We start from the raw sequence: 23,892 nt of genomic DNA on the forward strand, positions 1-23,892 counted from the left end.
TCAACTAACACAGTTGGTATCTGTAAAGCGCTGTGACTGCAATGTAAGCTTTGCTCCCTCCCTATGGGTGCCTCTGTGGAGAATGAACGTGTCCGGCTTTCGCATGCATATTTCAGCTCTCATGTTTCATTTTGAAACGTATTGCTTTGTTTTGCTTTGGGAATGAAGACAGAGTCAAGTCATGAATTTTTTTTAGCAGACAGGTGGTAACGATGAATGTGGAGTTGGGGACTATAAAACAACTATCACAACTGTATGTTGATTCAGTTCTGTAACAGTATCTGTTAATAAAAGTGGGTGTCTAGAAAGTGATCTGAACCAAAGAACTTGGATAAGTAACATACTACTACCACCACTGTCTTCTTAAATCAACGTATCTATGTAATAGTAGTATTTTTACCACCGTTTTGGCCGAATACCCAATTCGGATTGGTTTGATGCTGTAAATTGTACTTTGCTTTTCTTACAGTAAGCCCATCTATCCCATGGATTTAGCAGGCCTGTTTTCACACCTACTGTATTACACTACTTGGCCACTTGAATGCAGGCTGTCCACACTCCGCCCTGAGCCACGCATTTATATTTCCCTTTGTTTTAAGCTGGCTTAATTATTTACAGCGTTCAGTTTACACCTGTCGGAAAGACTGAACATTTCATTTGTTAACGTAAACCTCATCGTGCTTTGGGCACTCCTTTGCAAACATGCTGAGGAATGTTTATTTCTGAGACTCAATTTGCTGCGACCTGTAAAACATTTAATTAGCTACACACACAGATCAGCCATGTGGGGAGATGGCCTACTCTACCTTGTCCAGGTTGGGTAGAGATGGATGGAATGGGCAGTGTGTTTGGACTGGGTGGCATTGTGTTTGGACTGGGTGGCAGTGTGTTTCTTTCTCTAGTGCTTGTTTCTCTGTCTGTGTTGATAGAGGTCAGGCCGGGCGGTTAATGCTCAGAGCAATGTGTTTTCCGAGGGCACTATCTAGTGTGTGTAATTATGTTCAGCCTGATGCCCTGGCAGTGGCAGCACCACTCTATTTCCGACAGTGCACTGCTTTTCACCAGAGTCAAATGGGCCCTGGTCAAAAGTACTGCACTATATAGGGAATAGGGTGGCATTTGGGCCGTGGTCCAGCTTTCAGTTGATTTCTTCCTTGTCTGACGCAGCGACGCTCCCTCCCGGAATCTGCTTATCTCTGCCCTACCCAGCCATTCAGAGCAGACAAAACGCTGCAGCCTCCCTCTCTCCCTCACGCCTACTCTCCTCCTCTTCCACGCCGCGACGCGCGGCCAGAGAAATTGCACCGCAGTCGGCGCGCTGACGTGTGACAGACTGGGTGCGATCGCTGTCTTCACAGCTCCACCGCCTCATGGAATGTTAATGAGGTTGACGACATTCTGGAATATTCTTGGGGCGGCGGGAGGAAAGGAAAACATTTCAGGGGCAGAAGGGTCATGCCATATTTAATTTTCTCAGTAGCTACTAGTCAAAATTGATCAACTGTTTTGTGGCAAGATCTTAGGTCATTCCAATAAACAATATGTTAAGCATGTTGGATTTTGTTTTATCAGAGTTATATGCAAACAATAAAATTCAATAAAATTGAAACCGAAGCCAAAATGTGTGTTGCATTTACAAGTCAACATTGATCAACTGTGAGATCTTACAACACCATAAACAATAATATGTAAATAATACAAAATAAAAAAATCGGACAGTTATAACAAATGGAATTGAAGCCACTCAATGTCCTCATGGCTGCTGGATGGTAAATATCAGATAAACACCATTAAGCCTTCGCACTGAAATGCCAAGCCCTGCATACCATTTCCTGAAATGCTACTGAAATTAACAGAGATGATGTCATTGTGAATGTCAGATCACTGTGTGTCCTTTCTATCCCACCCCACTTCTTATTGGCTAGCTACTGGGCTATGTCCCAATTATTGCTCCTTACTCCCTAAATATGCATTTGTTCACTACCTTTCACCGACTTGAAACGAGATGAGTGGTATAAGAAACATGGTGGTGAACAAATGCAATATACTTAGATTTGTGGGAAGTAGTGAACGAGGGCACACTTCAGGAAGGAGACGTTATTGGGACACAACTATTGTGAATGTCAGCTTACTTTTTTCAGTCCCATCGTCCATCCCACCTTTTGGCTAGCTACCGGAGTCAGGAGAAGACCATAGAAATCCACAGACCTAAATGAAGCAGCAAGGTCATTCTCAAAGATACCCGCCAGCGCAGTTAAACATTTAAATGAGTCCCTTAACGGACAGCATGAAATCCAATGATTTATTGGGGTCGCTGAAATAAGCTGATCCTCTCCTCTTGTTTTTCATTTTTCAGAGGAAGGCCAATAAGAACGGTCCGTCTCAGTATACAAGGCATACTCCGATTTACTCACACCATAACGATATATTGATTAGCCTAGTTATGAAGATGAAAATAGAAAATCATTTTCTCTGGGGGTGAGTGTGGAGAGATACTCACTGGCATTATATCCCTATGCTGTAATTTTCTCCTTGTCCTTCGAGAAGTCAATCTGAGATTAGAATATGACTATTCATGAGATCAATACAAATTATAAGAAAATGAAAGGGAAATATAGAAAACACTGTATATTTTAGCCTCAAGTTATGTTAGCTGGTTAGCAGTAAGACTGATATGAGGTATCTATGCTTCATGCTATACTGTGTTTCCCTATTCCAGATCTGAAGAAGACTCTGGCGGTGCTCCTGGACAACATCATGGTACGGCTGGGCAAGCTGGAGTCCAAGGTGGAGAACATCTACAACGGCACGGGGGCTAACCTGACCAACGGCACCAGCACAGTCACGCCCAGCGCCTCCAATGCAGAGAAGGTCAACGTGGCAGGTGAGGCTCACTCTCTCCCTCACGAGTTTACCCCCCCCCCCCCCCCCCCGAAGATGGCTAAATCTTCCTTTATTGAAGACATTCAAAACAAGACATTGCACCTTGAAAATCCCCAGTCCTAGTTCTGGAACATGTCAAAGTAATAAGACATAGGCCTATAGCAGGGGTGTCAAGCTCAATTCCTGGAGTGTCTGCGGGTTTTCGCTCCTCCCTTGTACTTGATTGACCAATTAATTTAGTTAGGAACTCACCTGGTTTTCTAGGTCTGGACACTAATTGAAAGGAAATAACAAAAACAATTAACGGACACTCAGTTCTCCAGTGAATCCGATGTGAGCTTAGGTGAATAGTGCTATTTATGCTGATAAGAATAAAGCTGTGCTCTGAGCCTGCATTGAAATGGCTCTATTCACCTAAGTTACTCCTCTATCCTTAACCTACTGTAAGCAGTTGAATGCTCCAATATTCAAACCCATAGAAAACCTTTCTGCTTTCGCATACCTTTTCTGCGAGAACATAGAAAGCTCTCTTTATAGGCCGCGGCCTTGAACATAGCTTGAATAAGGCCTCTCATTCACACATGCGGCGGGCCCCATTTTATTAGCCTTCATTTATTTTTCTTTCAGTTTTAAGATGACATGTTTGCCGGCTGGGAAATACTGAGTGTTCGTTTGCTCGGGTGGGCCCTGGGATTGGCTCTCAGTAGTTAGTGAAGTATTTAGAGGTTTCAATGGGGACTTTGTGTGGCGACTGAATATGGTCGGAATTACATTATGACGATTGAGTTACAAACGGAGCGTTTTACTCTTGAGAGAGCTAGGCCCATTCCGTTCACGCTTCAGAACGTTTCTTAAACAAAAGAAAGAATGTTCAACTCGGCCTCCTTTCTGTGTTAGGATGATTTTATATTTAAAAAAAATAAAAAACAAGAATACTGCCTCCGTCTTGGGCTGCTTCAGTATCAGTGACAGTTCCCTGCTAGCTGTATCGGTCAGGACATTGTGGTCCTTCTGTACTGCAGCAACCGCTACTTCCTGTGCAACAGCGATAACAAGATGGAGGTTATCTCCTATACCACATTAACGGTGCACTGATATCTCAATCCCACCCTTTGTCAACCAATGGAATACTCTGGCTTTGGACTAGTCTAGGGAAAGAGACCATACTGGTTGTCTTGACTTCTAACCTGTAAATAGACGCACGTATCATTTGGCCGTGTGGTTTGCCCCAACAGTCTGAGTCGTCCCTGAAACACCACTCTTCCTCTCCACCTCTGTCCTGTGTGGCAGACAGCCCTGCCAACCCATTAGCTGTTTTCCCCTGGGCCATGTGGGGCTGGGAAGGCAATTACCCAGATAGGATCTGGACAGTGATGGGTTCACGCATGTCTTCTGAGAGGCTGCTAGCTATCAAGGTGGAGCACCCAGGGCCCCAGGAAGAGGTGTCGTGCTCCCCCCCCCCCCCCCTTTCCCTGCTACCACACTGTGTCTCAGTCAGACAGTTTGGGCCCTGCTCAGCCATGGAGAGAGGCCTCTGTTCTGACTATCAGACTTAACTACCGCTAATGTACTGCTTAGACAAAATATGCTGCTTTAATCACTGTAAATATGCACATTTTGGTATAATCATGAAGTAAACATCTATCTCCCGAATTTGATTGTCGCAGCTAGATAGCTTTACAATGTGCTCATTTTAAAGCTATCCCAAACATGTCACTTCTGGCCAGTGCCTGACCCACCTCACAGCTGTGTATGGATGTGGCTGAGTCACCACAACCAGCCACACAGTCGGAACTCGGAGGGCAACGCCTAGTCCCTTCCTAACTGCTCTCGACTCTGAGAGAGCCCCCCCACCGCCACCCATTAGCAGCTGTTTGGGACGAAGGTATTTGACAATGCCTCCTCCGTGTGGACTAAATAAAAACAAAGTAAATACTTGTTAGGCTTATCTGTTTTTGCTGGCACTGGCATAGTTTGGATTTGAGACCTACTCTGCAATTGAATGGCCTAACTCATGGAGCCAACAGGCTTCTCAGACTGTTGGTGGAGGAGGACCCTTAAAAGCATCTGAAAGATGTTGTCAGGTCATGTGACCAGGGAGGGTCTGCTGTGGCCACTCTGCTTCCTTGCAGTGATGAGCAAATTTGAGGTCAGATAAGGAAGTTCATGCGAGGTATGTTAGGGTGTAACTATTTAAGTTACACATTGTATTGTGTAGGCCTAACTTGGAATAAAAGAACAGTCAGTTTTGTTTTAGTCTATTTTATGGGGTTGTGGGTGAAATAAGGAAGTGTTAATGAGAACAGGGCTTCACTGTCCTTTTGCGGACTTATTTACACATGGTTTTTATCTTTGTATGTTTTATGGTGTAGTGGCGATTTTGCATCCCTCATTTGATGACTACTCTTAGCCAATTGGGGTCTCTGTTAGATATGAGTCTACTTCTGCATATCAGTCCTCTATCTAGAGTCTCCCCTTCCTAATGTCTACATTTCCTAATGTTTTCCTTGTTTGGGAGCACAGCACCGGTCAGGACTATTGGTGGTTTGCAGACTGCTGCACAAGCCTCCTCCAGACCCTAACATTATTCTGTGACCTATAACATTACCTGCAGATAAGCTGAAGTAGAAAAGCCACATGGCATTAATACCTTTTGAGTTTCATTACCAGGATTCTATACTATGACAATGGTATTTAGGCCTAGTTTAAAAAAATGCTTGTCTTTAGTGTGGATGTCAATCTGCCATTTTTTTCCCCTGTTGTCCTGTATTATTACTATATCTTCTAATCTAAAGAGCCTCTGTGTCTCTAGCCCAGCTGAGCTGAATGGTGGCTGCCAGGCAGTGTAGTGGATGTGCCAGGCATCAGAAGCTCAGACCAGGCGAGTGATAGCCTTTCCCTCAGAACTCACATCAAGTGGCTCTGGACGGAGAGGAGACCCAGGCACCCGATAAGGACCTTTCAGAATCACTTCTTAAAAGGTGACATTCTAGAGTTCAAGTGACAACAGATGGAAACTAGCCTGCTAGCTAAATCTGGCATATTTACTGAAATGTTGTGGAATGTGAATTGTCCCTGTCAAATAAATGTAATTTTAAACAGTGAAATGCTCTGATGCCCCCTAATGTAACATGGAGTAAGAAGATGTTCAGAACTTCTAGAAGCAAATATACTGAACACAAATATAAAACGCAACATGTAAAGTGTTGGTCCTATGTTTCATAAGCTGAAAAAACAATGTCTGAAGTTTTGAGGGAGAGTGCAATTAGTATGCTGACTGCAGGAATGTCCACCAGAGCGATTGCCAGAGAACTGAATGTTCAATTCTCGACCATAAGCCGTCTCCAACGTCGTATTAGAGAATTTGACAGTACGTCCAACTAGCTGTACAACCTCAGACCACGTGTAACCACACCAAGCCCAGGACCTCCACATCCAGCTTCTTCACCTGCGGGATCGTCTGAGAGGTAGTGGACCTAATGCCTGCTAGCTAAATTGACTGATTTCCTTATTTAAACTGTAACAGTTACAGTTTAAATAAGGAAATCAGTCAATTGAAATAAATTAATTAGGTCCACTAAAACTTCAGACATTGTTTTTTCAGCTTATGAAACATAGGACCAACACTTTACATGTTGCGTTTTATATTTGTGTTCAGTATATTTGCTTCTATAAGTTCTGAACATCTTCTTACTCCATGTTACATTAGGGGGCATCAGAGCATTTCACTGTTTAAAATTACATTTATTTGACAGGGACAATTCACAAATATGCCAGATTTAGCTAGCAGGCTAGTTTCCATCTGTTGTCACTTGAACTCTAGAATGTCACCTTTTAAGAAGTGATTCTGAGAGGTCCTTATCGGGTGCCTGGGTCTCCTCTCCGTCCAGAGCCACTTGATGTGAGTTCTGAGGGAAAGGCTATCACTCGCCTGGTCTGAGCTTCTGATACCTGGCACACCCACTACACTGTCTGGCTGCCACCATTCAGCTCAGCTGGGCTAGAGACACAGAGGATCACAGAGGCTCTTAACAGCACAAGGATGGCTCAATCTGGATTTGGCTCAGCGGGAGAGGATTGATTCAGCCAAACTCAGAACGGCCTTGGTGTGGACAATTGTCTGCCTGCTTCATGTTGATGCAGCCAATCACCAAGCAGTGTTTTCCTCTGAGTGTTGGCGTAGCGCGTTAGCTGTCCCTCTGCTGAAATGCAATCATGCTGGTAGATGGAGGAAGGGAAGGGGGGGGGGGGGGGTGTGTGTAAGAGGATGAAAGGCCAGGTGCCGGGCTCCTGAGATCTGGCTGGCTCTCTTCTCGTCTCCACCTAGCTGGCTGCCGTTGAAAGGTGTGGATGTTGCTTTTGGCATTGGCCGCAAGTTGGGCCTTCTGTGTGATTTGTAGCGAGTAGGCTGTTGTTTTTGAGACGCTGCCGGCCGTAAGTGCGGACAGAAAAGCCCTTTTCTGCCTCAGAATGGCCCATCTCTTTTGTCTTCTTATCGATCGCATCACGCCCGACCTAGGACAGACGACTGCCGACAATGGACAGAGGGCTAAGGTTTCAGTGATGCCGCACGGGACAATGACATCGCTGCCTCCCTGTGCACGACAACCCTAATGTATCACGGCAGAGCTAAGGCAGGATTATAATAGCGCTTACAATTTCACCTTGCAGACTGCTGCTGTCACAGAGAGTGTTTTTCTCTCTGAGGAAGGGATACTACTCTCCCTGAACAGTTGACTATCAAAGACCCTCTGGGAATGTTGTCGTTCAACATAATGTAGCCTTTGACATAACATGGATGAGTCATGTCACTGCCATGTCATATAGACGTTGGCGAATCTGAGGTTTTTGTGCTGAAATGTTGGGCCAACCGTCTAGCCCTGCTTTGGATTAGACATAATGCGCTGTGATCTGAGGTCTACTAGTGGTGAGTGCAGAGGCTGTGTGTTTTCCTCTCACCGAGTGCACCGCTCTGTGTTCTGGGAGATTCTGTCCCCTCCAGAAACACTCATACATCACCCACCGACCGACGGACGCTATCCAATCCGATGTCTCTCTCTTAAACAAATCAAAGTCCAGTTCTCCGCCGCTCTCCGCCTCCCAAGAACATGGTGCCTGTTCCGGAGGCTATAGGGTTACGGAACATTCAGATAGAAACGTCTTGTGTAGAACATTAAATGGTTGTCTGTCAGATTTGTTGGCTCTATTCATTCTTATTCTATCTGCAAAGTTTAGAGCTTTTCACCTCCAGGACTACACCACAGCTTTCTGGGCGTGCTCCTATAGACTTTGACTAGGGACCTGCCAGTGCTAAGTATGTCTTGGCTCAGTAGTCAGGGGCAGGTAGGACAAATATGTTGACCACTAAAGACCTCTCGGTTCAATGGTAGTAATAAGATTTGCTTGACAAAGAAGTCTCTACTGGGACGCAGCATCTGAGGCCTGGCAATTACAGGATCTCCAATGCACTTTCTCTCAGGTTGGTAATGCTGTACTGTATTGGCAGTGTCGACTGCATTATGGCCTACACAGATCCAAATATGAGTGAGTCCTATCGCATTAAAAAATGTGCATTCAAAGTTTTACATTTTCATTGGACCTTGACACAAAACCGCCCAGACACATTCTTCAAATATTTGTCCCAACCATGGATCATTTTTTACATTTTTAAATTTCACCTTTATTTAACCAGGTAGGCAAGTTGAGAACAAGTTCTCATTTACAATTGCGACCTGGCCAAGATAAGGCAAAGCAGTTTGACACATACAACAACACAGAGTAAAACAAACATACAGTCAATAATACAGTAGAAAAATAAGTCTATATACAATGTGAGCAAGTGAGGTGAGATAAGGCAGGTAAAGGCAAAAAAAAAAGGCCATGGTGGCGAAGTAAATACAATATAGCAAGTAAAACACTGTAATGGTTGATTTGCAGTGGAAGAATGTGCAAAGTAGAGATAGAAATAATGGGGTGCAAAGGAGCAAAATAAATACATAATAAACTAGGGAAAGAGGTAGTTGTTTGGGCTAAATTATAGATGGGTTATGTACAGGAGCAGTAATCTGTGAGCTGCTCTGACTGCTGGTGCTTAAAGCTAGTGAGGGAGATGTGTTTCCAGTTTCAGAGATTTTTGTAGTTCGTTCCAGTCATTGGCAGCAGAGAACTGGAAGGAGAGGCGGCCAAAGGAATAATTGGTTTTGGGGGTGACCAGAGAGATATACCTGCTGGAGCGCGTGCTACAGGTGGGTGCTGCTATGGTGACCAGCGAGCTGAGATAAGGTGGGACTTTACCTAGCAGGGTCTTGTAGATGACCTGGAGCCAGTGGGTTTGGCGACGAGTATGAAGCGAGGGCCAGCCAACGAGAGCGTACAGGTCTCAGTGGTGGGTAGTATATGGGGCTTTGGTGACAAAACGGATGGCACTATGATAGACTGCATCCAATTTATTGAGTAGGGTATTAGACTATTTTTTAAATGACATCGCCGAAGTCGAGGATTGGTAGGATGGTCAGTTTTACAAGGGTATGTTTGGCAGCATGAGTGAAGGATGCTTTGTTGCGAAATAGGAAGCCAATTCTAGATTTAACTTTGGATTGGAGATGTTTGATGTGAGTCTGGAAGGAGAGTTTACAGTCTAACCAGACACCTAGGTATTTGTAGTTGTCCACATATTCTAAGTCAGAGCCATCCAGAGTAGTGATGTTGGACAAGCGGTCAGGTGCAGGCAGCGATCGGATGAAGAGCATGCATTTAGTTTTACTTGTATTTAAGAGCAATTGGAGGCCACGGAAGGAGAGTTGTATGGCATTGAAGCTCGCCTGGAGGGTTGTTAACACAGTGTCCAAAGAAGGGCCAGAAGTATACAGAATGGTGTCGTCTGCGTAGAGGTGGACCAGAGACTCACCAGCAGCAAGAGCGACATCATTGATGTATACAGAGAAGAGAGTCGGTCCAAGAATTGAACCATGTGGCACCCCCATAGAGACTGCCAGAGGTCCGGACAGCAGACCCTCCGATTTGACACACTGAACTCTATCAGAGAAGTAGTTGGTGAACCAGGCGAGGCAATCATTTGAGAAACCAAGGCTGTTGAGTCTGCCGATGAGGATGTGGTGATTGACAGAGTCGAAAGTCTTGGCCAGGTCAATGAATACGGCTGCACAGTATTGCTTCTTATCGATGGTGGTTAAGATATCGTTTAGGACCTTGAGCATGGCTGAGGTGCACCCATGACCAGCGCTGAAACCAGATTGCATAGCGGAGAAGGTATGGTGGGATTCGAAATGGTCATTCCTTGGGAATGTCAGACAACACGAAAGAGAGGTTGAACAGGCTAGTAATAGGGGTGGCAACAATTTCGGCAGATAATTTTTAGAAAGAAAGGGTCCAGATTGTCTAGCCCGGCTGATTTGTAGGGGTCCAGATTTTGCAGCTCTTTCAGAACATCAGCTGACTGGATTTGGGAGAAGGAGAAATGGGGAAGGCTTGGGCGAGTTGCTGTGGGGGGTGCAGTGCTGTTGACCGGGTTAGGGGTAGCCAGGTGGAAAGCATGTCCAGCCGTAGAAAAATGCTTATTGAAATTCTCAATTATAGTGGATTTATCGGTGGTGACAATATTTCCTATCTTCAATGCAGTGGGCAGCTGGGAGGAGGTGTTCTTATTCTCCATGGACTTTACAGTGTCCCAGAACTTTTTTGAGTTTGTGTTGCAGGAAGCAAATTTATTGTTGAAAAAGCTAGCCTTGGCTTTTCTAACTGCCTGTGTATATTGGTTTCTAGCTTCCATGAAAAGTTGCATATCACGGGGGCTGTACGATGCTAATGCAGAAACGCCATAGGATGTTTTTGTGTTGGTTAAGGGCAGTAAGGTCTGGAGAGAACCAAGGGCTATATTTGTTCCTGGTTCTACATTTCTTGAATGGGGCATGCTTATTTAAGATGGTGAGGAAGGCATTTAAAAAAAAAACAGGGATCCTCTACTGACGGGATGAGATCAATATCCTTCCAGGATACCCCGGCCAGGTCGATTAGAAAGGCCTGCTCGCTGAAGTGTTTCAGGGAGCGTTTGACAGTGATGAGTGGAGGTCGTTTGACTGCTGACCCATTACGGATGCAGGCAATGAGGCAGTGATCGCTGAGATCTTGGTTGTAAACAGCAGAGGTGTATTTAGAGGGCAAGTTGGTTAGGATGATATCTATGAGGATGCCCGTGTTTACAGCTTTGGGGTGGTACCTGGTAGGTTCATTGATAATTTGTGTGAGATTGAGGGCATCAAGCTTAGATTGTAGTATGGCTGGGGTGTTAAGCATGCTCCAGTGTAGGTCTGAAGGGCAATGAGTTCACATATTGTGTCCAGAGCACAGCTGGGGGCAGAGGGTGGTCTATAGCAGGCAGCAACGGTGAGAGACTTGTTTTTAGAGAGGTGGATTTTTAAAAGTAGAAGTTCAAATTGTTTGGGTACAGACCTGGATAGTAGGACAGAACTCTTTGCAGTAGATTGCAACACCACCCCCTTTGGCCGTTCTATCTTGTCTGAAAATGTTGTAGTTAGGGATGAAAATTTCAGATTTTTTGGTGGTCTTCCTAAGCCAGGATTCAGACACGGCAAGAACATCCGTGTTGGCAGAGTGTGCTAAAGCAGTGAATAAAACAAACTTAGGGAGGAGGCTTCTAATGTTAACATGCATGAAACCAAGGCTATTACAGTTACAGAAGTCATCAAAAGAGAGCGCCTGGGAGTGGAGCTAGGCACTGCAGGGCCTGAATTCACCTCTACATCACCAGAGGAGGAGTAGGATAAGGGTACGGCTAAAAGCTATGAGAATTTGTCGTCTGGAACAGAGAGTAAAAGGAGGTTTCTGGGGGCGATAAAATAGCTTCAAGGTATAATGTACAGACAAAGGTATGGTAGGATGTGAATACAGTGGAGGTAAACCTAGGTATTGAGTGATGATGAGAGAGATATTGTCTCTAGAAACATCATTGAAACCAGGTGATGTCATCGCATGTGTGGGTGGTGGAACTGAAAGGTTGGATAAGGTATAATGAGCAGGGCTAGAGGCTCTACAGTGAAATAAGCCAATACACACTACCCAGAACAGCAATGGACAAGGCATATTGACATTAAGGAGAGGCATGCTTAGTCGAGTGATCATAAGGGTTCAGTGAGTAGTGAGGTTGTTTGGGGTCATGGCGATTCAGACAGCTAGCCGGGCCATCAGTAGCAAGCTAGCATAGGATGGAGGTCTGTTTTTAGCCACCTCGTGCGTTTCCGTCAGATTAGTGGGGTTCCGTGTGGTAGAGGGGATCAATCCAATTGGCAAAATAGATATAGTTATAGTGACACAAGAAATATTGTCCGATAGACCTATTCAGATAGCAGCCATTAGACAGCTAATGATTAGCGGGCCGCAGATGGGGGTTCAGGGAACGTCGCAACGGAGGGGCCAGTTGGATAACTCCCTCGGGCAGATAACTAGTCTAGTCGTGAAAGCCCGGTGGGGCTCAGCATCGGCAGTAAAACGGGTCCGGATAGGTGATTGTAGCCCAGGAGAGGCTGATGGAACTCTTCAGCTGGCTAGCTCCGGAATAATTGATGTTTGCTCCGGGATCAGACGTAAGCCAATAGTCACACGGATATCAGCTAGCTAGCTGCGAGATCCAGGTGTAAATCTCCAGAGCTTGCGGTTGAAATCCGGGGATATGGAGAGAGAAATAGGTCCGGTATGTTCTGGTCTGAGTCGCGTTGTAGAAAACTGCCGATAGATTTTTGAGCTAAAGGATAGCTGATGACCACAAGCAGTGTTTAGCTGAATACTAACGTTAGCCAGTAAACTGGTTAGCTTCTGGCTAGCTTCTGGTTAGTTTCTGGCTAACTTCTATTGTGGATTTCAAATTTGAGGTAAATAATATATACAGTGGGGCAAAAAAGTATTTAGTCAGCCACCAATTGTGCAAGTTCTCCCACTTAAAAAGATGAGAGGCCTGTAATTTTCATCATAGGTACACTTCAACTATGACAGACAAAATGAGAAAAAAAAATCCAGAAAATCACATTGTAGGATTTTTAATGAATTTATTTGCAAATTATGGTGGAAAATAAGTATTTGGTCAAACAAGCAAGATTTCTGGCTCTCACAGACCTGTAACTTCTTCAAGAGGTTCCTCTGTCCTCCACTCGTTACCTGTATTAATGACGCCTGTTTGAACTTGTTATCAGTATAAAAGACACCTGTCCACAAGCTCAAACAGTCACACTCCAAACTCCTCTATGGCCAAGACCAAAGAGCTGTCAAAGGACACCAGAAACAAAATTGTAGACCTACACCAGGCTGGGAAGACTGAATCTGCAATAGGTAAGCAGCATTATTTGAAGAAATCAACTGTGGGAGCAATTATTAGGAAATGGAAGACATACAAGACCACTGATATTCTCCCTCGATCTGGGGCTCCACGCAAGATCTCACCCCGTGGGGTCAAAATGATCACAAGAACGGTGAGCAAAAATCCCAGAACCACACGGGGGGACCTAGTGAATGACCTGCAGAGAGCTGGGACCAAAGTAACAAAGCCTATCATCAGCAAGGGCATTGAAGATGAAACGTGGCTGGGTCTTTCAGCATGACAATGATCCCAAACACTTTGCCCGGGCAATGAAGGAGTGGCTTCGTAAGAAGCATTTCAAGGTCCTGGAGTGGTCTAGCCAGTCTCTAGATCTCAATCCCATAGAAAATCTTTGGAGGGAGTTGAAAGTCCGTGTTGCCCAGCCACAGCCCCAAAACATCACTGCTCTAGAGGAGATCTGCATGGAGGAATGGGCCAAAATACCAGCAACAGTGTGTGAAAATTTTGTGAAGATTTACAGAAAACGTTTGACCTTTGTCATTGCCAACAAAGGGTATATAACAAAGTATTGAGAAACTTTTGTTATTGACCAAATACTTATTTTCCACCATAATTTGCAAATAAATTCATAAAAAATCCTACAATGTGATTTTCTGGATTTTTTTCTTCTCATTTTGTCTGTCATATTTGAAGTGTACCTATGATGAAAATTACAGGCCTCACTCATCTTTTTAAGTGGGAGAACTTGCACAATTGGTGGCTGAGGCGGGTTGCAGGAGAGTGTTTTGAAGTTGAGTTTTTGTAAAAGAAAATATATAAAAGATATGTGAAGAAAGGTGTATGTATATGTATATATGTGTATATACTGGGCAAGATGAGGACAAAGGACGTCTGACTGCTATGCCAGCTTGGGAGAAAAAAAAGATCATGCGGATATGGATTGTTTATTGTATGTTTTGAGTTCCTGTTTGAGACTCTGACCTCGTGCACATTTGAGCGTGTGTGTCGTGTGTGCATCAGAAAACACTTCATAGCTTGGCGCATTGACTACCTTGACAGACTGACATTGTGAGAGGCACTTCTTCACTGTAACACCTGACCTCCTTTCCATTAATACACAGTACGACATGCTACACGGGCTGACATTTGGAGGATTTGGCAGGAACATGTCTGGCAAGCCGTGTTGAGAGGGTCAGGCTCAGGAACTGACTGGTGGGTGTGTGTCTGGTTGGGTTCAAACCCGGGTCTCCTGCAAACGTGTCATCTCTCTGAGGTAAAGCCTAGGCTTCCAGTCTCATCCAAATTGCAAACAAAGTTACTCATCACACCAGCGTGGTTCATCGAACCACCTCTGTTACATGCACCACCGCCCTCTCACCAGCTTGTGAATAAGGACGGATGCCTCGGTGCCATCACACCTCGTCTGCCACCCTGCTCAGGGCCACTCGCAGAGAACAGCACTGACATTTCCAAGCTTTCACTGCAGTTGGGTTTTAGTCAAATTGGTTTGGCAATTGCACAGTGAAATGTACAGGCATCGGTACTGGGTAACCGACACCACGCAGAGGTAGGCAAGAGAAAAGGCTTTTGAACAAGGAGTAGGCTAGATAGTCTTGCTTTTTGAATAAATTGCCCCACTACAAAGCAAGATTGCTATCTTAGGAGCCAGAAAGGACATTTGTATTCTGAATCGCTTCCATGAGCTTTTGAATTTCCTTATCTCCTCTGGAAGTGAGATAAAACCTGCTCTGTGTTCCACCTGCATGACAGCATAATGGAAAACATTCTAGCATGTTTTTGAGTGCACTGCTGAACGTTTCTAGGCTTTTCCTGGAACAGGCTGCTAACAGATCCAGTTGGAAACAACTCATGGGGGTGTGTCCCAAATGGCACCCTTTTCTCTACATAGTGCACTACTGCGGGCCCAGGTCAAAAGTAGTGCACTATATAGGGAATAGGGTGACATTGGGGTTACGGCCCGGGAAGGCCTCTGCTTTGCATCAGTGCAGATTTAGCAAACCATTTGCAGTACAACATGCAATGTTTTCTTCCCCTGTCTAGCTCACTTTTTTTAGAGCAATTATTGGAGGTCTCCCCATAGACACTTATTCATATGGAGTGCGGATGAGGATCTAAATGTAAACAAACTGCGAGAGGTTGAGAAATGTGGCCACTTGCATAGCTCACAAAGGAGGATACTGTATCATGCCTCGAAAACGTGTTCTGCAGTGCCCTGCCTGATCAAGGCCTGGATTGGATGGGATGGCTAGCTGGCTGGCTGGCTGGCTCCAGCAGCCAGGCCATGTGCGCCACTCAGTTTCACTCCTCTCCCTTTCTGTCTCTTTTTCTCTCCTCCGCTGGCTTGTGTTCGACTGTTTGAGCCGTACTGAACGAGGCAGCCGTATTCAGGGGGGCGGTAAACAGAGCGCTGCTCTGTATTAACTCCCCCCTTTCTAAAACAGATATTTGGGTTTTGTTAGAACTAACAGTGGCTCTGTATACATTCAGAGGATCAACTTTAGCCTCATCTGGGGCCCTACATTTGTACAGCATGTGTTGTTGTTGAGGCGGTCGCATCTGTTTCTACTCTGGTTCGCGGTGGTAGATTTGACTATTTTTCTTAATTCATCAATGCACTCTCCAACAACCCTAGCTTGGTCCCAGATCTTGTGCTCTCAGTTCAAGTGACAATGACCATAGGAATTGGCAAGACCACACAAACAGATCTGGGACCTGGCTAGTCTAACCTCGGTTTAGTGATTGAATCAGGTCTTAGAGAATGTGCTGATGTTTTTGTTGACAGGAATCATAATAGAGGATACACTTAAGATAGCCCGATCCCTCTACAGTCAGTAACAAGGCATGATTGTTTCATGCTGGCTGTACACACAGTAACATATTATCATGCAGCCTTGGGAAGGACCAATGTTTTCCTGCATGGATAATGCTATGCAAATATTGTAGCTACAGTATGAGACATTTGACTACAGGCTAGTCATATTGGTGCTAGCTAGTGTTGCTGGGTGTAGGGTGAAGTTGCACTTAGATGCTGATCTTTTGTCAGTTTAGCATTTTCCTGCTAAAGGTTAAGGTTAGGATTGGGGGGAGGGAAGCTGATCCTTGATCTGTACCTAGGAGAGACATTTTATCCCATAGAAGTACAAACAGTCATGTGTTCTCCATCACAGTTCTGATATTTTATGGTCTATATACATTAAATCAGTTTAGGGTGTGAAGGCACAAAGTCGCCGCCAGCAAAACACTAGAGCTGTAAATGTAAAACCTCTCTTTTGCCTCTGTGCAAATAAGGTCGTTTATGGTGATTCTAGGGGAAAGGTAGTTTATGATGCTGATGTTACAGAACGACCTTTGGAAACATAGGCCTAGGTTTAAATGAATGGGAGCGCGAATGGGTACACCTGTTCTTGCACATTGCACTCTGGCGTTTCCTCTATGTACAGATCTAGGATCAGCTTCTCCTCCCCCAATCCCAACCATCAGGGCATAAAATGTACTTTTTGGTCCACCAGCCACTGGGGCAAAAAAAGTACAACAAAACATACAAAAATTGATTAGCATGCTTTGTAATGTAATGCTTTGTAATGTTTCAAAAACAATAAATATATTACTAGTAAGACGTAACTAATATGGTGTATGTATATGTATATGTATATGTATATATACATACATACATACATACATACATACATACATACATACAGTGCCTTGCGAAAGTATTCGGCCCCCTTGAACTTTGCAACCTTTTGCCACATTTCAGGCTTCAAACATAAAGATATAAAACTGTATTTTTTTGTGAAGAATCAACAACAAGTGGGACACAATCATGAAGTGGAACGACATTTATTGGATATTTCAAACTTTTTTAACAAATCAAAAACTGAAAAATTGGGCGTGCAAAATTATTCAGCCCCTTTACTTTCAGTGCAGCAAACTCTCTCCAGAAGTTCAGTGAGGATCTCTGAATGATCCAATGTTGACCTAAATGACTAATGATGATAAATACAATCCACCTGTGTGTAATCAAGTCTCCGTATAAATGCACCTGCACTGTGATAGTCTCAGAGGTCCGTTAAAAGCGCAGAGAGCATCATGAAGAACAAGGAACACACCAGGCAGGTCCGAGATACTGTTGTGAAGAAGTTTAAAGCCGGATTTGGATACAAAAAGATTTCCCAAGCTTTAAACATCCCAAGGAGCACTGTGCAAGCGATAATATTGAAATGGAAGGAGTATCAGACCACTGCAAATCTACCAAGACCTGGCCGTCCCTCTAAACTTTCGCTCATACAAGGAGAAGACTGATCAGAGATGCAGCCAAGAGGCCCATGATCACTCTGGATGAACTGCATGGATCTACAGCTGAGGTGGGAGACTCTGTCCATAGGACAACAATCAGTCGTATATTGCACAAATCTGGCCTTTATTGAAGAGTGGCAAGAAGAAAGCCATTTCTTAAAGATATCCATAAAAAGTGTTGTTTAAAGTTTGCCACAAGCCACCTGGGAGACACACCAAACATGTGGAAGAAGGTGCTCTGGTCAGATGAAACCAAAATTGAACTTTTTGGCAACAATGCAAAACGTTATGTTTGGCGTAAAAGCAACACAGCTGAACACACCATCCCCACTGTCAAACATGGTGGTGGCAGCATCATGGTTTGGGCCTGCTTTTCTTCAGCAGGGACAGGGAAGATGGTTAAAATTGATGGGAAGATGGATGGAGCCAAATACAGGACCATTCTGGAAGAAAACCTGATGGAGTCTGCAAAAGACCTGAGACTGGGACGGAGATTTGTCTTCCAACAAGACAATGATCCAAAACATAAAGCAAAATCTACAATGGAATGGTTCAAAAATAAACATATCCAGGTGTTAGAATGGCCAAGTCAAAGTCCAGACCTGAATCCAATCGAGAATCTGTGGAAAGAACTGAAAACTGCTGTTCACAAATGCTCTCCATCCAACCTCACTGAGCTCGAGCTGTTTTGCAAGGAGGAATGGGAAAAAATGTCAGTCTCTCGATGTGCAAAACTGATAGAGACATACCCCAAGCGACTTACAGCTGTAATCGCAGCAAAAGGTGGCGCTACAAAGTATTAACTTAAGGGGGCTGAATAATTTTGCACGCCCAATTTTTCAGTTTTTGATTTGTTAAAAAAGTTTGAAATATCCAATAAATGTCGTTCCACTTCATGATTGTGTCCCACTTGTTGTTGATACTTCACAAAAAAATACAGTTTTATATCTTTATGTTTGAAGCCTGAAATGTGGCAAAAGGTCGCAAAGTTCAAGGGGGCCGAATACTTTCGCAAGGCACTTTATAGTGTATCACAGAGGAGACAAACATGTCCACCTCCACTTTTAAGGTTACCGTTGTAGTGCAGACTTAAGTCCTGTTTGTGCCTTTTGAGATTTGATTCTGACTAGTAGAAGCGTTTTCTTCTCTTTCCTAGTAGTTGAAATTCCAACATAGAAAAACAACCTAGCTTGTGAACAAAACAATGTAAATAGCCAAGAAACCCAAGGACAAAGTCTCACTTCAGCAGACTTTAGTTTCAAGTAAATTAGACAGACTTTTATGGATGGGCGCAGTGCTTCAAAAAATTCAACACCCCAGCTAGGCGATGTTGTAGCGCAAAGTAGAGTAAGCTATATAGGATACGTAGTTCTTTGACTTTGTGTGATTAATTTACCAGCTATGAAACGACAAGGCAGAAATACTTTGAAAACAGCTACTGCAGCATTTATTTGACTATAAATGTGATAATTCTTGACTATTTGCATTCACAAATACGAGTGAAATGCTCGCCCTGAGCACCCGTCAATGCCAAAATCTACCCGCAGGTGGATGGTGTTAATTTTAGGCCCTGTTAACCATTAGTGGAAGAAATGCAGCATCTAGAGGCGACTTTAACCCACACAGCACATTGAAGCCCTTTGAATGAGGAATGAACATTTAAAATCACATTTTATTTGTCACATACGCAGAATACAACAGGTTACAACACCTTACCGTGAAATGCTTACTTACAAGCTCTTAACCAACAATGCAGTTCAAGAAATATAGTTAAGAAAAAAGTAAAAGATAAAATAAAAAGTAACGCAATAAAATAACAAGGATATATATATATATATACTGGGGGTGCCAGTACAGAGTCAATGTTATTCAAATGCTATTCAAAGCCCAGTCCCTGACTACCTGAATTCTCAGAAATGTTACTCTCACAATGGTTTCTTCCCTCCGTTGCGGCTTTGTCTCATTAGTAAATATTACATAGCTCTTCTTAATTAATTTGGATCCGGGGAACATTAGTCATGCTTGGGAGATGATGAAATGATAAATCAAGGCTTTTGGCTGCCACAGGCACTCAGGGAACTGTTGTTATTTACGCTGCTGTGAGACTGAAGTTCTGGTCCTGGTTTCCCAAAATTATCTTAAGCCTAAGGTAATCATTAGAACCATTGAGCTCAAGGCTAAGTTCGTCGTTAGAACCATTGAGGTCACTGAACTTAGCCTTAAGATGCTTTTGGGAAACCAAGCCCTGGTGAGAGCCTGTAGCCGAGAACGGACACACACACACACATGGACACAGACACACACACACCACACACCACACACACACACACACACTAGAACAGGCATGTTGTTATGTTCTTACACTGTTGTGAAGTGCTGTAGAGAATAAAGACCTTTCTAGACTAGAGTCAATCAACAACACCCACGCTGGCAGTTTCGCTCCAGGTTTGTCTGTGTGTATATTTTTCCTCCCTGGAAAATCACCCCTGATTATGGTCATCATCCAGCTTCTCCGCTTCCAAAACATCCCCTCAAAGTCCACACAGCCTTATTTTTGTGGAATTCCACTTTTTTTCCTCCTCACCCCTAGACCTAACTCTTACCTTAAACCCCCAAAACCCTAACCTTAACCCCAAAAACCTAAACCTAAACATTTAAATATAATTTGACCAAATTCAACAACAAAAAGAGTCCTACAATTGTCAAGGCATTATGTGAATTTTTAGCAGATTGGCGTCCTGATAATGTAGGAAAACAAGTGTGTTCTCTCTCACTCACTCTCACTCACTCACTCACACTCTCACACTCTCACACGCTCACACTCTCACACTCTCACACTCTCACACTCACTCACACTCACTCACACTCACTCACTCTCACACACACACACAGCCCCTCTCCTCCTGTCACCCCACTGAGAGCCTATAGCTGTTCTGTGGCTGAGAGGGCACTCTCCATTAGCTGCCTCTTGCTTAATTGATGAGGTGTTCAAAAATGTCTTTGCTCGTCACTCGCAGGGAAAAGTACACCCAAAGTTGGCTGAGGAGCTGTGGTCTTGATGGAACAGAAGCGGTGAGAGAGATGCAAAGCGCGGAAAATATATTTTTTATATCTTGCCATTATGGAGTTGGACCATGGTTGAGTCTGAAATTGCACCATATTTCCTTTATAGTGCACTACTTTTGACCAGGGCCCTCCATGATGCTTCTTCCTTACGTAATGCGTCCAGAAAGCTAAAATGTCGGAAGGTGGGTGATGATGAGCGCAGGACTGTGAGGAAAGGATTGAGATTGAAGGGGGGCTGAGGAAGAGGAGAGGGTGTAACTTGAGCCTGATGTATTTAGTCCAAAGTCCATTTCGGGTTAACCCAAGCTAAACCTGGGTTTAGCTTTATGATCAACAGAGAAGCACAATGACAATGGAGAGAAAATGCCTCCTTCCTCTTTCTACCTTGGATATACAGCACTACTACTGCTAGTAGCTGCCTTCCTTTCTGATTTAGGCTTGTAAAATTCCAGAATTGTATTTTGTGATTGTCTGGATCTTATATCATCTGTTAATAGTTCCATCTGGATTTCGAGCAAGGGTATAATGGAATGAATTTTTGCAACTCCAACTCTGATCGGATGACATTTTGTACTGGCAAACCATAGAACTCCTCCTCAAAGATCTCCAGTGGTACTGTGTCATTGAGTAGCACCCTCATGTTTCCTTCATTCAGTGGAAGTGGTCTTATGCAATGCTGCTAAATGTGTCATCTCTCCACCATCACCGCCTTAGTTCTCTCTACCTGTCAAGTAGAGGGTTGCTTAGGCTCTCGGAGGGCTTATTGGCTCGCATTATCAGAAGATTGCAGACGACACAACAGTGGTAGGCCTGATCACCGACAACGACGAGACAGCCTATAGGGAGGAGGTCAGAGACCTGGCCGGGTGGCACCAGAATAACAACCTATCCCTCAACGTAACCAATACCTGTGGACTACAGGAAAAGGAGGACCGAGCACGCCCCCATTCTCATCGACGGGGCTGTAGTGGAGCAGGGTTGAGAGCTTCAAGTTCCTTGGTGTCCGCATCACCAACAAACTAGAATGGTCCAAACACACCAAGACAGTTGTAAAGAGGGCAGGACAAAGCCTATTCCCCCTCAGGAGTCTGAAAAGATTTGGCATGGGTCCTCAGATCCTCAAAAGGTTCTACAGCTGCAACATCACTGCCCGGAACGGCAATTGCTCAGCCTCCGACCGCAAGGCACTACAGAGGGTAGTGCGCACGGCCCAGTACATCACTGGGGCTAAGCTGCCTACACCAGGCGGTGTCAGAGGAAGGCCCTAACAATTGTCAAAGACCCCAGCCCCCCCCAGTCATAGACTGTTCTCTCTACTACCGCATTGCAAGCAGTACCGGAGTGCCAAGTCTAAGACAAAAAGGCTCCTCAACAGTTTTTACCCCCAGGCCATAAGAATCCTGAACAGGTAATCAAATGGCTACCTGGACTATTTGCATTGTCTGCCCCCCCCCCCCCCCCCCCCTCTTTTACGCTGCATGTTCCACAGAGTACTATTATGCAAGCGTTGCAGTTGCCGTGACCACAGTGCAGCATGTCAATCTAAATCCTAAACACCCGTTGTGTGGTTCATCAGACTAAAGATGCTCATCGGGCTTAAAGATGCTCTGTGAAGAAGGCACAGCATGTGGAGAGCTCTCTTGTTAGGTTTAAATACCACCTCTCTGACATTTGATTATAATGCGGCTATATTTAGCCTGCCACTTGGCGACAGGCAGCTCTTTCTGCTTGATTAAAGCAGCAGCGATTTAAGAAGCCATGTTTTGACTCTGACACTCTGGTTAGATCTCAGCCAGTCTCAGCTCATATCAGCTGGTCTCATCTCGTCTTGTCCAGAGGAGGAGGGAGACGTGTGTGTGTGTGTGTGGGGACACAGGCTGATGGGCTCAGCATGAGGTCCGCTACTCTCCCCTTCGTCCAGTGCGAGGCCTTTGTTCGAAAGGCTATGATAGAAAATAGTTCAATAATAATCTGTCTGCCTCCCCCTATTGTTCTCCTCCTCCTGTTGCCCCCCCGGGAAACCATGGCTAAACCAGAGGCCCTTTCGTCTCAGGCTAGCCGTCTCATGACCACACGACCGTTGTCCATATCTGCATTTATTTCACCTTTGTTTTAACAGGGAGTCATATTGATACCCTGGTCTCTTTTACAAATTAGCACTACAGAATACAGAAATACACGCATCAGATACGAAATGCAATCAATAAATGGGTGCAAGCAAAAACGCATAGCCTGCAATGTCACACACACTGGCTCAGGTGTTGCATTGTGCATGTTGGATTCCATTGCAGTTGGACTGCGCAGAATCACTGCTCGGGCTTACTCATTATGTGATGATTGATTCAGCGCCTCCTTCAAACGGATCCCCTCAAACACGCTGATTGACTGTCTCATCTCGTTCAAAGGCTTCTTTTAGCAGATTATGACTGAAACAGGATCTCTCAAAGGCATCTTTAGGTGCTTGGACCCGCTGGAAGTTGGTGAATAGCAGTGAATGTCCCTCTTCTTATTTGGTTCTCATTGGTGTAGGTTGAAGTATCCGCTAGCTGCTGATCTCGGGTCAGTTTGGCATTTACCACATAATGTTTAATGTTAAGTTTGAGGAAGCTCATCCTAGATCTGTACCTAGGTGGAACTTCACCCCGGAGCGTTCTCATTTGTCTATCACCATTGTTTACTGCATCCACCCCTATGCTGTGTATTATATATTGTGTACTCATGGCAAGTATGAAAATAACAAGGCTATTAAAATAGACGAGGGCAGCATGAGCTCTTTACATCTAGGGTTATTAAGCCAAAGCGCTGTGTGCATTAAACACATTTTAATCTGTGATTTTTTTTGGTTCTTCCTGGAGAAGAGATAACATACTCTGTTATCAGCCTGAGATCCCCTCAGTAACAGATACACACAAACACACTCCTGACGTGGTCGTATAGAATAGCTTTGCGTGCAGCGATCACATGACATTCTGTTCATTAGAATTCTGATACATTTTCTTCTCTCTCACTGAAATCTCTTTTGTTTCTTAGTGATTGCTACTCGGTGCAGAAGGAATAATTCTCATTGGTCTATGCGCTGTAGAGTTTTAGTCTAATCTTTAGCCCAAACACTGCGGGTCTTGTCAGAACTCAGAGTTTGAGGCGAGCCGGTCCTGAAGGTTTAATAATGAATCTGGGACTGCTCAATCGCTATAGATAGAACAAAGGGATGTATTGTGTAATGTTTGGCTCTGTACAAGCCTTTTGGATGCAAGATTTTGTCACTCTGTCTGCGTCTT

General features: G+C 44.4%; 1 protein-coding gene across 3 annotated transcripts in view; it reads left to right on the forward strand.

The window, feature by feature from the left end:
• The window catches only part of LOC110495947 (alpha-1,6-mannosylglycoprotein 6-beta-N-acetylglucosaminyltransferase A), a 120,584-nt gene that overhangs the window by 26,344 nt on the left and 70,348 nt on the right, over window positions 1–23,892 (forward strand). For all 3 annotated transcript variants that reach the window (XM_036952457.1, XM_021571491.2, XM_021571492.2), the window contains one exon: window positions 2,720–2,884. In XM_036952457.1, coding sequence (XP_036808352.1) covers window positions 2,720–2,884 — 165 coding nt within the window. The remainder of the gene's footprint in view (window positions 1–2,719; window positions 2,885–23,892) is intronic.

Source organism: Oncorhynchus mykiss, chromosome 18 (assembly GCF_013265735.2).
Source record: "Oncorhynchus mykiss isolate Arlee chromosome 18, USDA_OmykA_1.1, whole genome shotgun sequence".
Classification (NCBI taxonomy): Eukaryota; Metazoa; Chordata; class Actinopteri; order Salmoniformes; family Salmonidae; genus Oncorhynchus; species Oncorhynchus mykiss.